Source organism: Urocampus carinirostris, chromosome 16 (assembly GCF_059441175.1).
Source record: "Urocampus carinirostris isolate Australia breed hairy pipefish chromosome 16, RoL_Ucar_1.0, whole genome shotgun sequence".
NCBI lineage: Eukaryota > Metazoa > Chordata > Actinopteri > Syngnathiformes > Syngnathidae > Urocampus > Urocampus carinirostris.
Window position 1 is genome coordinate 34,794,640 of NC_142364.1, and position 14,707 is coordinate 34,809,346.

General features: G+C 37.9%; 1 protein-coding gene across 1 annotated transcript in view; it reads right to left on the minus strand.

The window, feature by feature from the left end:
- The window catches only part of ndor1 (NADPH dependent diflavin oxidoreductase 1), a 28,637-nt gene extending 24,042 nt beyond the window's left edge, over nt 1–4,595 (minus strand). Inside the window, exons 1-5 of the mRNA XM_088320311.1 lie at nt 4,451–4,595; nt 2,062–2,201; nt 1,896–1,973; nt 826–923; nt 650–748 (exon numbers count right to left, since the gene is read on the minus strand). Of these exons, the coding sequence (XP_088176437.1) occupies nt 650–748; nt 826–923; nt 1,896–1,973; nt 2,062–2,196 (410 nt within the window). The 5' untranslated portion in view covers nt 2,197–2,201; nt 4,451–4,595. The remainder of the gene's footprint in view (nt 1–649; nt 749–825; nt 924–1,895; nt 1,974–2,061; nt 2,202–4,450) is intronic.
- Nucleotides 4,596–14,707: the final 10,112 nt, after the last annotated feature.

The following is a 14,707-nucleotide window of genomic DNA, read 5'->3' on the forward strand; positions in this document are numbered from 1 at the left end:
CCAAGGCCATGAGTTGTGTTTTGATGTACAGACTCTGTTTTGTTCTCACATACCAACGGATGTACCCTGACCTGGAATGACCTCTTCATGCCATAACTCAGGAAGGAAAGGGAGTCTTACCCAGGACAAAGGAAACCTTCCATCATCGGCCGGAAAGCAGGCCTTCGAAAGAAGACTAATCAACTCTACGTAGCAAAGGCAAAAACTGAATATTAGAAGGGAGGTTTTTCGAGGAGATCCTCAGAGCCAGAGCCGAGCCGAGCCAGAGCGCAGCAAGCAGGGCAGAGCGAGCGAAAAGATGTCTAACAGCAGAATCTCGGCGGCTCTCAATATGATGATTAATAAAGTAACTAATTATAAAGAACCGATTCTCTTTGTCCTATATTGCAGAGCGTTTTATTATAAATGTTGGAAACTTGAACCTAACAGAACCCTCTTTCTTTGTAAATATCTCATCTTTCAATGTGGGCGCATGCGGCTTATAGTCAGGTGCGGCTTATGTATGTACAAAATGTTTTTTTCTTTAAAAATGTACTGGGTGCGGCTTATAATCAGGTGCCCCTAATAGTCAGAATTTTACGGTAGTTGTATTGAGTCACCGATACCTTGTACTGCACAAGCATGTTTTCTTCCAGGCCATTCCTCTTACCCAAGGTCATGTTGGTCATCTGCTAATCCGACAGGAAGCAGCAGAGTGGCACCGAGCTGTGCAAGACGTTTGTGAATCTTCTTAGCCACAAAGTTGAACCTATAAACAAGTGGAGAGTATTCTTGCTCAAAACGATGAGACACTTTGAATGAGTGATGCAAAGAGAATCAGCTTACTTTGGGTAGGAGGAGTCCCCCAGGCCCAAAACGGCACAGTCAAGCTGGCGGAGGGATCCAACTGGTAAAGATTTCCTGAAGAGAAACTTCCAGAAATTCTTCGGGAGGAACCAACAATGCGCAAAGTTAGTGAAAAGTAGGAAGGAAGGAAGCGAAGCAGGGAGTACGAAAGGAAGGACGAAGGGAGGAATAAAGGTATGAAGGAAGAGAAGGGAGCGAGGGGGCAAATGGAAGAAAGTCAGCGAGCGAAGGAAGTAATGTACGAAGGAAAGGGAGCGAACGAACCGAGTGAAGGAAAGAAAGTAAAGGAAGAAGGGGAGGTGAGCAAAGAAAGGGAGCAAAGGAAGCGAGAAGGAAGGGATTAATAAAAGGAAAAGGAGCGAACGAGCAAATAACAAGGAAGCGGTCAAAGAAAGTTTGGTAGGAAGGAGGAAAGGAAGAAAAGGGAGCGAGCGTAGGAGCTGAGCGAAATAAGGGAGCAAACAAAGGAAGAAAGAAAGCATGGTAGGAAGGGAGGAGGGCAGCAAAGGGTGCAAGCAATGGAAGGGCACAAAGAAAGGAAGCAAGCAAAGGAATAAAGGAAGCAAGGATGTGAGGAAGGATGGAAAGAAAGCCATAATAGGAGCAAGGAAGGAAGACAAAGAAGAGAGCGAAGAAGGAAGGGAGCGAGAGGACCGAGCGAAGGAAAGAAGGAAGTCAAAAGAAGGAGGGAGGGAGTTAGGAAGGGAGCTAGGAAGAGAGCTAGCGAGCGAAAGAAAGGAGAAAGCGAAGGAAGAGGGAAAAAAGCAAGGAAGAATGGAAGAAATCGAGAAAAACACGAAAGACAGAATTTGTCCGCGTGGAATTCTGAACACAATTGATATTTTTTAGCCATGTACTCATACTAATTTACAGATAACACACATCTTCAAAAAATGTTTACTAATTCAGCACTTATAAGAAACAGAGTCAAACAAAATGTGTTGTAATCTCCAACGATGTTGTAAATCATCTAGTCAAATTGTTAAGATAATCACGCTTTATTCCTTACCAGATTTTTTGAAATTATGATTAACAAATTGTTGCATTACCTTCATGTTGTCAGGAGGGTCTCCTTGGCCAGTAGTTGAGCAAACAAAAACTACCAGCGACTCAGAGATTAAGTTAGCCTGTTGTAGTGAGAAAACACAATACAAAAAAATATGCAAGAAGTGGTTAAAGCGTCTCTAACTAGTAACAAAAATGAACAAAACTTACAACACCGTAGTCATCAAGTGCCTGACAATATACTTGCAGGCGCCTTCTGATGGCCTGCCTTGCAATCCTCTGAGCTGTGTCCTGGGCTGTCCCAGTCTGACTCCCATAGAGAATAAGCAAAGCAGGAGCTGACATTGTCACTGAAAACATAGCAAGTGAACAACACTGAACCTTAAATTAGAACAATTCAACATGTTCTTTGCAATGAAAGAATCTTAAATTCAAAATGAGCAAATAAGCAACGATAGAACATTAATTAAAAAAAAGTGCATTTTCTTAAATACTCGTAAGTCAAGGAACTTGCATTTATTTTCATAGGATGAGCCTGCAATGGTTCCCAAACTTTTGCCGGCTGGCGCCCCCTTGGCTCCCCAGTGTATTACTGGCGCCCCCCAGAAGAAAAACTGCAGTCACTTTTATTCTCCGTAGTATATTTTCAACCTTTTGATGTAGTTTAGCCAATATTATTGTTACTTGCATAATTATATTAATGACTAAATCTGATAAGCAATTTTGAATAAAGCATTAAGTCAAAATTAGAAGAATTCAGAACACACAAAGGGTTTTATACTTTAGCAACACCTTGGCCAAAACAATTTAATGCTAAGAGATAAATCTTGCTTTTTTACTGACAGAGTTGTTGTAAAACAAACTAATTACTCTTTTATAATTCAATACATGCGATGTTCATTCTCTCAAAATCTTTACTTTAAACGAGAATCACATACACGCAGTGTTCTCGTTGCCCGCATCATTTTCGTTGTGGACACATAGTCAAATCAACGTGCGTCCCCGGCACTCAACCTTTTTGACACAAAACTGTCATTATTACCCGATTACTTTTTTTTTAAACAAAGATTTACCGCACTCCAAACTTTTCGTCAGGCAGATCCGCCATTGTTGTTTTGGTCTCGCGGTTCGAGTTTGCGTCTGCACGCCGATCTCGGCCAACGAGATCTCGTTGCTTCGAGATTACGTCATTGTTGTGGTACTTGTCGTCGAGGGAAGGTGAAAATCAACACAAAATTGGTAATTTCTTCAGTGTCAAAAATAAGTCGAAACATAAAGCAGAAAGTGATAACAACGGCAACAATTCCGGCTTGAAAAAACTGCGGAGAAATTCTCCGGAAGATCGCGGAGGCAGGAAAACAAGTGTGTTGAAGTGAACGATTCAACGAAAGAAAATAAACAAAAGAATACTCCTAGCAAGAAAATGACTTTTCTGCCAAAATGGACTAAATTATATTCCTGGTTACGCTATGAGGGGGATGATAATGGATTGGACCTTGAGAAGGCATCACAACTGTGGCGGGACAGCAAACCACAAAGAATATATGAACTGCAATATCAGAAGTGATAACTTGCTTTGTATAACCAATTACCTGTGATGATTAAAAAAACTGCATGAATATACTGTATAGATTAATATTTCAGCAATATCATTTTGTATAATGTACAATATTGTGAACTGAAAAATTTGAAGTGATAACTGCTTTGTATTACCAATTAACTGTGACGATTAAAACTAAATGAAAATATAGATTAATAGATAGATAGATAGATAGATAGATAGATATATACTTTATTCATCCCCGTAGGGAAATTCGCACTTCCAGCAGTCTACCCCGTTGTTTATTAACAGATTAACATGATGCCCGAGGGTGCTTGTAGCGGAGTGGATGACGTCACGCCAGTCCAAAAGTTCGACATTCCTGCGGCAGATGGAAATCTTTTCTTTGTGAAAATCCTGGGATACACCACCTCGTGCAAGTCCGCCTCCTCTCCGATTCCCCCCGGCTTTCATGTCTCTGTTTAGCGACGTTGAAGCCGGATTTCTCCAGGTGGCTCCGGGTGGCTACACGTTAGCGTCCGGAATGCTAAACGTGAGCCACGTTTCCGTAAAACACAGCAACTGCGCTCCCTGTGCGCTTCGATGTTTTCAATATAATTATTTCAGCAATATTATTTTGTATAATGTACAATATTGTTGTGAACTGAAAAATCTTGAAGTGATAACTGATTTGTATTACCAATAAACTGTGTTGATTAAAACTGAATGAATATATAGATTTATATTATATATTTGTCGCCGATTTACAATTTCAACCCCGATAACACTAAATTTTGGGGACCCATAGATCTCTGTTGGGACCCATAGATTTTTGAGCATGCGAGTCCCCGGGACCCATCACTTTTCAGAGGTAAAATGAACACTGTACACGCAGTTTCAAATGCTCTGAACTTTGAAACTATTTCACCTTATTAATGTCAAATGTTCTTAGGGAAATTCTTGGTTTATATGCTGCGTGCAGGAATTGCAACCTTCAGGACAGTCCCATTTAAATGACAGAAATGTCCCATTCTAAAAAAAAAAATACATAAGTTTTACCTGGTATGTGTTGATAATTATTGTATCACAGTGCCCAACACGCACAGCTTGTAGCACACTCTAAAATGATAGCAATCGCTCCAAAAATCCAAGACAGTAACGATTTAGAGTGAAGTTTACGACAACATTCAAGCCATGATCTTTGTCACACTTTACGACAAAGAAGTCGAGTTTTGGTTGGTCAGTAAAACCTAAGTTATGTTCAATGATCTCGATAAAGCTCGGAGTTTTGTACTCTTACTGCCCTTTTCTTTCAAGCGGATAGAAAATGTTGTAATGAATGATTATTCCTATAATTAAACCTAAAACAGCAAAATGATCACAGGGGCATTCAAAGCTGCCTTTTTTCTTGTTTAAGACGTTGAAGGAAACCGGAGAAGAGAAAATAAGTGATGTTCAGTGATGTTCGTTTCTGGTGATGCACAGTCAGATTTATAAATAAGTGTGCCAACATCTTATTCCATCATTTGGCCGGGTAAAAATGTAGCACAGAGAAAAAGCTATATTGTCTTCCCTTATTTAACGAATGTCAGTGCCGCCTCTTTTGAGTAAAAACATGAATAGGTAGGTAGTCATCATTATGAAAAACGGCCATGTAATGAGAAAACCCCCCTAATATATTATAGCTTGTCTTGCTGTTGACTTGACATAATTAATACTAATTCTATTGTTTGGGACAGAGCTGTGCACCAAATAAGTGCGTGCCTCACTCTGAATTTGCAGACATTAAGCTTTGTAATGTTACAAAATTTTAATTTATAATATTCAGAATTTCATGTAACAAATCAACAATTCTAATAAAGAACCCCCCCCCCCCCCCCCAAAAATAAATTAAACTTTAAATCAAAAAGAAAATTAATACATTTTTAAATTTATATTTCCATGATGACAAAAAATTAAATACATTTTCACAAAAACAAAAAAAGGATTCCGATTTGATAACAATTCTAATTATTGTAAAGCCAGTTTATTTGCATGAAATATAACAATTATAAAGTTAATTCAGTCAAGAAATAGGATATGCAAAAATATTTTTTGCTCTTCTACACCAGGACACTTTTGCTAAAGCCGGTTATATATTTGTAGCTCAACAAGCAGAATACCCATGCGTTGGCAGCCATTCTCCTTGGGCGATGTTGTTGGGACTGGTGTCTGCCGAAATGTCCTACCTTATGGAGGCGTCCTACCAATTCCTAGTGCGCATGTGTAGAAGGCGGATTGCGATTTCCTACGGACAGTACTGTACTTACAGTTCTGTCTTACTTGACTCTTTGACTGTTTCAAAATACTGTTTTTTGACGTAGCGTTTAAGCCCAGCGTGTTTTTCGGTGGTCGCTTTTTAGCACAGTGTTTGTTGACTACGTTAATCAAGCATTGTATGTACAGTGGCTTGTGGAACTATTTGGCCCCCTTGAACTTTGTGACCTTTTGCCACATTTCAGACTTCAAACATCAATATATGAAGCTGTAATTTCTCGTGAAGCATCAACATTAAGTGGGACACAATCATGAAGTGGAACACACTTTATTGGATATTTTAACCTTTTTTAACAAATATAAAACAAAAAAGTGGGTGTGCAAAATTATTCAGCCCCTTTACTTTCAGTGCAGCTAACTCTGTCCAGAAGTTCAGTGAGGACCTCTGAATGATTCAATGTTGATCTAAATGACTAACGATGATAAATGGAATCCACCTGTGTGTAATCAAGTCTCTGTATAAATGCACATGCTCTGTGATAGTCTCAGAGGTCCGTTTAAAGCGCAGAGAGCATCATGAAGCATGAAGAACGAGGAACACACCAGGCAGGTCCGAGATACTGTTGTGGAGAAGTTTAAAGCTGGATTTGGATACAAAAAGATTTCCCAAGCTTAAAAGATCCCAATGAGCACTGTGCAAGCAGAAATGGAAGGAGTATCAGACCAATGCAAGTCTACCAAGATCGGGCCGTCCCCCTAAACTTTCGGCTCATACAAGGAGAAAACTGATCAGAGATACAGCCAAGAGGCCCATGATCACTCTGGATTAACTGCAGAGGTCTACAGCTGAGGTGGTAGAATCTGTCCATAGGACAACAATCGGTTGTTTACTGCACCAATCTGGCCTTTATGGAAGAGTGGCAAGAAGGAAGCCATTTCTTAAAAATATCTATAAAAAGTGTCTTTTAACGTTTGCCACAAGCCACCTGGGAGACACACCAAACATGTGGAAGAAGTGGCTCTAGTCAGATGAGACCAAAATCGAACATTTTGGCAACAATGCAAGACGTTATGTTTGGCGTAAAAGCAGCACAGCTCATCATCCTCAACACACCATCTCCACAGTCAAACATGGTGGTGGCAGCATCATGGTTTGGGCCTGATTTTCTTGAGCAGAGACAGGGAAGATGGTTAAAATTGATGGGAAGATGGATGGAGCCAAATATAGGACCATTCTGGAAGAAAACCTGATGGAGTCAGCAAAATACCTGAGACTGGGACGGAGATTTGTCTTCCAACAAGACAATGATCCAGAACATAGAGCAAAAGCCACAATGGAATGGTTCACCCAAAAAACATATCAAGGTGTTATAATGGCCGAGCAAAAGTCAAGACCTCAATCCAATTGAGAATCTGTGGAAATAACTGAAAACTGTTGTTCAAAAACGCTTTCCATCCAACCTCACTGAGCTCGAGCTTTTTTGCAAGGAGGAATGGGCAAAAATATCAGTTCCCCTATGTGGAAAACTGATGGAGACATACCCCGAGTGCCTTGCAGCTGTAAAGGTGGCGCTACAAAGTATTAACTCAATGGGGCTGAATAATTTTGCGCATCCACTTTTTCGTTTTATATTTGTTTAAAAAGTTTAAAATATCCAAATGTGTTCCACTTCATGATTGTGTCCCACTTATTGTTGATTCTTCACAATAAATTACAGTTTTATATATTTATGTTTGAAGTCTGAAATGTGGCAAAAGGTCACAAAGTTCAAGTGTGCCAAATAGTTTCGCAAGTCACTGTATGTATGCTTGCATGCATGCCAACCCTCGTTATATGTCATGAGTACAAATTCTGTTTGCAATCATTCTAGTTTTACTGTTGCTAGTTTTACTTGATAAGAAAGAAAAACAAAATTCGCTTTCAGATTAGCCTAAGGTAGGATGTCTTCACAAGGTAGGATTTCTCTGCAGAACACTGTCGTTTGTTAAAAAAGAGCTAGGGAAGGCACTTATGAGTGGCAAAAAGCCGCTTGCACTTCCAAAGCCGTTTGTACACCATGTGGAATCAATGGTAGGTTTTACACTGTGAAACAGAACAGATTTCCATTGCTCAACCAAAGAAAGCTTATTGACTCCGACAAAACTTTTAGGAAAATGGGGGATGAGGTCCAAAAAACAATGGTTATTTTCCAATTAGAAGAAGGCGTCCTATGATAGGTGGCAGGAAGAGCAAGCAGTTAAACTCTAATTAGGGTGTCCTTCCAACGCTCCCGAACAGTACAGTCCTGACTTTTCTTCACTCTAAACAAAACGGAATTCTTCATCTTATTTTCCCCAAAAAGATTCAGCCACTGGCTGCTTGCTTACCCCAGAGTTTTAGAGAGACTGATTCTCTTATCTCTCTCTCTCTGATCGGTATTTAAAGATAAACAAAATACATTATTTTGAATTCATAGATTTAGATAGCTATATTTAAGTGGAAATATGCTTCCATATTGTCATATTGCTACATTCACAGAATTTATGGAAAGAGAGTAATTTACCCAAAAATAATACAAAAGTGATTATTAAAGTACTTTTCGATCCATTATCAATCTATCCATTACCTGCGCCGCTTACCCTCAGTAGGGTCGCAGGGGTGCTGGAGCCCATCCCCAGCTATCTTCGGGCAGGTGACAGTAGACACCCTGAACTGGTTGCCAGCCAGTTGCAGGGCACAAAGACAGAAAGACAATTCACTCACTCATTCACACCTAGGGACAATTAGAACAGGCCAATTTACCTGACATGCATGTTTTTGGAATATCGGGGGAAACCAGAGACCCCTGAGGAAACCCAGGCAAGCACGAGGAAAACATGCAAACTCCGCACAGGAAGGCTGGTAGCTGGTTTTGAACCCATGACCTCAGAACTGTGCCCCAGACGCGCTAACCACTCATCCGCCGTGCCGCCCCTGTACTTTTCCATTGAAGTTTAATTCACACACGATTTGAGATAACTTTGATTTGACCCAAGCACCAAATATTTTACCTGATTTAAAATCTGCAAGGATTCTATTATGTGGTTTATTGAGATTGTTTTTGCTCGTCTTGACACACTTTGAGGATCTCATTACCGTAATTTCAGGAATCCGGACTATAAATCACATTTATTATTCTAAGTTTATAAGAAAAGAAGAAGGCATCGTTGATGTTTTATTTGTCAATCAATTTCCAAGCGTCTTTACATGCATCATTTTGTTACACAACATCAACAAAAATATAGAAAATGATTACATATACAGTGGTGCATAGTTCATATTTACATGATATATTTGAAATAAGAGCACTTAAGAAGTTATAACAGTTAGTGATGACTGCAAAAGAGGGTTTTGTTAGTCAATACGTAGCATATCATATATATTGTATACATTCAGAATAAAGATAATAAACACATAGATAAGGCTTGAGGGCCATGCCGATAGAACATGTAGTTAGTAGTTGACTCCAAGCACAACATATTTCCACCTACCCAGGAGAAAGTCTTCAAAAATATTTTTGCTCGTATGGTTGGTACTTTGATTACGTTTTTGCATGGGTTCACAATAATGTATAAAGAACTACATATGAGCAAGCTTAGCTACTCTTTTAAGGTGCTTTCAGCATTTTCCCTGCTCAACATTTATGAAAATTTAGAAATGCTCAGAATAACAAGTTTCTCTGAGTCAATGCCAGTAACTGGTATGAATATAACCAAAGTTGCAGTAGTAGTAATACGGTCCAATTTTTTTTTTGAAAAATAAAAAGATGAATGAAAAATACATGATAACAAACATCATCTAGGAAGGTTTTGGTATACAAACACCTCCTGACTATTGTCAATGTAATCATTTTAAAATTGTATTTATGTTAGATACTAGGCATTCACGTTAATTATTAAAGATAGTTATCGGACCAATAACAACAACAACAAAAAATTAGACGTGATAATTGGTCAGTTGGGGGCACGAAATAGTATTGAACCAGCTCACACTACTCGTTAAAAAGATTAAAAGTACACATTTTCCTTGTCATAATATTCAGATTTCTATATTTTGATTGATTGAGAAATGTGTAATCTTTGTATAAAAAAATATTTTGTGTGTCTTGTTTTTTTTTCTTAAAGTAGCATGCAGTTTAGTTTTTAATTATCGTTACCTAAAAAGATGCCAGACAAACATGGTGGTGACTACTATGTATGGATTCCGCTATGTAAAACAAACACATATTTCTCACTTATAAATATTTATGAAAATTAACGTTGGTATGATAGTTCATGTATTTTTGTCTATTAGCTAAATAACTGTTGTTGTTTTTTTACTGAATCAAGTTTTTTTTTGTACCACTAGGAGGCACTAAATATTACTTGCCCATCCCTTAAGATAACCTTAAAACAAAACAAAGTCAAAAGGAAGAGGACATTTTCATGTCAAAAAATGCTCAGAATAAAAAGTTCTACCCTCAGAGTAATTGTCAGAAAAGACTGATATGAATATATGTAACAGTACTACAGTAGTAGTGTAGTGCTGTTTACATTTTCAAATGAACAAGTTATTATGAAAACATATACTTTAATCATTGATCAATTATTTTGTGTCTACTTTATCACTTGCACACAGCACTATGTAAAAATAAAACACCTTTACAATTAATAATTCAAAGATATTATGTAGCCTATATTTTTAAAAGCGGGGAAAAAACATCTAACTTTTTGGTCAAAACTTAACATTATGATTCATTTCGATTTTGTGGAATACAAATAAAGAGCTAAATCCACTTGTTGAGTTATTGTGTCGCTTGTTGTCAAGTGAAAACGACATCACGGTTGCTCAAAGATTATAATCATACACAACTCAGCTTCAATAAATAATAATAATTAAAAAAATAAGTGAGCCATTAGTGGTTAAGCACCTTACCCTGATTAACTGTGATTTGTACTTCAAGGGAAGTGGCAAAATAGCCAATTGATAAAAGCAAGTGGATTCTGTTCCTTCCTTCCTATTCCTCATCTGCACTTATAAATACTGCTATCTGCATACAAAGCACTTTACAAGAGAAAATGGATCAGCATTTGTAAAATAGATATATGAGAAAATAACTTTAAAAAAAGCTAGAATCTGAGTACAAGTAATATTTGTTGAGAGTATATTTTTGGCTTTATAAGTACAATTTTGGGGAGTTTAACTCATCTCATCTCATTAGCTGCACCACTTATCCTCAGTAGGGTTGCGGGGGTGCTGGAGCCCATCCCAGCAATCATCGGGCAGTGGGCAGGGGACACCCTGAACTGGTTGCCAGCCAATCGCAGGGCAGGAAAATTCACAGTGACAATAGAGCATTGTGAACAAATTAGAAGCTCTCTTTTTACACTCACATAAAAACAGACGGTCGAAACAAACACAAATACCTAATGACATCCGGTCCAATGAATGAATCTTAAAAAGAGAGAAGAATGGTTTGACAAAAATGCCTAAAATGGCAAATAATTCAGCTGTTTTGAAAGATTACAACACATTTTTTACAATTTAATCTGACAAATAAACCATGTTAATATGCCCTGGTGGTTAGTGAAACCTTTCTTGAATACTGTGTTAGTCATTATCGATCTCTGCATATTATAAAATAAATATCTAAAGGGCACCTTTTGGCAATGGCAGAAGAGCAGGAGCTCTAGCATCACCTTGTGTCTATCTGTACTATTGACATTCAGTTTTGATAGACACCGTTTTAAATACATGTGTGTTTATTGTCGTATTTATAGTTTGCATCAGGCTGGGTTTATACATGTTTTTCACGGCCAATTTCAAGCACTTTTTAAGTACAAAGTCATTTTTTTTAATATCTTCAGTACCAATAGAAGGAAAAAAAACTGCAGTGTGAATCATTTTGCAGATCCACAAATATATCTGCGATTTACGAATGCAATTTTTATTCTTGCATGTGCATTTATAAAGATAAAATTTTGAGTTCTTGAGTAAATCGTGAACATAGTTGTTTTTGAGACAAATTTCCCCCCATATTGGTGTTGGGTAAAAAAATCTTAATTTTCAGGAAGTTCTTTCCATTACGATTTACCACTAGGAAACAGTACCTTTAAGGTGGGGTGCTTGGTTTGCGGTGTTCGTAAAGTTTAAGATTAAATATTTTCTCTATAAAGTATGTGTTAACAATAACCAACTGAGTTCAAAGAGCCTTTATATCTTATTTTTAACCGTGTCTAACTGATTTGATCCTACAAATATCTGTGTTCAAAACGCAGAGTGCATTACACTAGAGGAAAGGAGGAGGGGGGTGGGAAAGAGGAAAGTAATATCACGCGCGTGCTGGGGGGCGTTTCTTATCTTTTACTATGAAAATGGTGAAAATAAGAAAATGACTGTTTCAAATATAGTCCAAATGCCAACCCAACCCAAATTAAGATGAAAAAGGAAGAAATTACTTGAGTGCGTCTGAAAATTCCACAAACTAGCACGCACAACAACAGGAGCTGCAATAATTAGTTCAGCCAGAAGATGGCATCAGCCAGAACAAAATTTAGGAGTTACAGAAATCACCTTTACTTTTTTGCATGGCCCATAATATATGTCCATAATCAATAAGAAATCATGCACTAATATTCATTTTGAAGTGCCCTTTTTAGGTGTAGCATGCACCTGTCCTCTTGGGGTCCGACCCTAAGCGGGCAATGACGCTTCATAGGACAGTGCAATACAAACTAATGCCAGCTGCAGTTAATCAGGGGAAAAAGGAATGCAGTAGGAAAGCAAAACCACTAGACAGCAGTGTCGGCGTAATTTTTGGGCAAAGTTTTTGGAAACATGGCAACAATTCTTAGCATTTACAAGCACTTTACCCAATATTCAAGCACCTTTTAAGCCTTGAAAACACAACTGTAAAATTCAAGCATTTAAATCCAAATGTGAACTGTTTCTGACATTGTCGTGTAAAACAAATTTTAGCTATAGATGTCAGTGCTAGGAAAATGCAATCAGTTCAACAAAACTGCAGATTCCAACTGCAACAATTAACATTGATGTAATTATATCAATCTCAATATTATGAGTGTAGACTAGAGCTAAGATTCATGGCCCGAGCCCGAACCCGAACCCGAACCCGAGGCAATTTCGGGCCGGGTCGGGCCTGAAATGTCAGTCATACGGTCGGGTCGGGTCAGGTTCGGTCCTGCTTTTTTTTTTTTTTTTTTTTTTTTTTTTTTAATTAATTAATAATTATAAATATATGTTCATTAAAAATATATACTTAAACTATGTATGGATACTAGACCAAGGAATACTTGTTATAAAATAAATAATTTGGATAAAACGGAGAAGGAGCTGTAATTGCTTTTAACGGAGCCAGAGCATGCTCTGTGCACGTGACGTGACGTGAATGCTGTCCTCTTAATAATCTTCCCCTCCGCAAATTCGCGTGATTTTGGCCTGGTATCCCCGATATGGAGTCGGACCAACAAGAAGTTAAGGATAAACTCAAGAGAGGAGAACTGACGAGGAAAACGCACTCTGGTAAGAGTTTTAATAAGCGTTTTATATAGAATACGATCGCTTTTGTCGGAAGCGTACATTGACGTTGGTGACATTTTCATCCGCGTTAAAAAACGCAATTTGCAGAATAAAATCACGCTTTATTGTTTAAATAAACGCGTTATATAGACTAGGATCTCCCAATTATTATAATTAGCTCGCTTTATTGTTTTAATAAGCGTTTTATATAGAATACGATCAGGGGGGGGGGGATTTGCATAGGAGTCGGAAAAGGGCACAACACGTCAACACCCCCTCAATGATAGTGCCGCGCTAAAATCTTAAGGACGTACTACTACTGCTGCTGTGGATTATGGCCCAATGATCAAGTCGTCAAAATGACGGACGCCCTTAAATGTTTTCGCTACCTCAAAAAAAAAAAACGTCAATGACAGATTGTCGCTTAATGTAACATCTGCAGTGCAGACACAGAAATATAAAAGATGTAAATGTTTATACAGTTTTATTTAACTTAGGCCTAGATGTTGTAACAAAAGGCAGAGTTTAATTTGTTATCATAAATCACCCCTCCTTATAAATAAAATATGTAATTTCGGGCCCCCTCGGGCCGGGCCAGCAAATCCAGTTAATTAGTCGGGCTCGGTCCGGGTCGGGTTTAATACCCCTCGGGCCTGCGTCGGGCTCGGGTGCTTTTTTTGGGCCCGATCTTACCTCTAGTGTAGACCAATGTTCCCTCTAATTTTCCACGGGTCTGAGCGTTCACACAAAGTCGGTGAGCAACGCATAAAACAATAGTGAGCAATGGCAATCCCACGTGTGGCAAATGAGTCATGATCAAACATGTCCAAAACTTGACATCACGTTACATTTTGCGGAGTTTCCGGCAATGCAAAATTATTTTTCACCTTTGAATGAATTGACTAAAGTACTATTGCAAAGGTTGTACGGCCTACACACGTCATTTGTTTTTACAACAATTCTTTCATTCTTTTCATTTATTTTTTTCCTGGTATCTTTTGTCGCATAATACTAACATTTTTGGGGGCTTATTTAGTCAGTTGCACGATACAGAACTGTATTTAATCACATTTTTTTTTTGTGGAAGTACAATGTTGGCAACAAGATTGACTTGCATGGCCCATAATATAAGTCCATAATATATTTAAATTATTGCATTCAAATAATTTGAATGCAACACAAACTTTTTCTTCTTTTACCCTGTTCTTTTAATTCCTTTTAAAAATCTCATTGTGTTTATTTTTTCCCAACTGTTACTTTTTTCTTTTTGTTCTCTATTTACTTTTTTTACTTTGTTTCTTTCTTTTCTTTTTTCTGGCTTTTTCTGAATTCCTTCTTTTATGTCTTCCTTTTGTCTATTTTTTCTCAGCTTTTCACTACTTTTTCATTTTGGTATTTCTTTCTTTTTTGTTCTAACCCACATTTTGGATCCTCTCTACAGAAACACGTATATTATTCTCGTTTTATTTAGCAGAAGAAATGTTTAGAATAGATTTTCTTCAGTTGCTTGATATGAATAAACT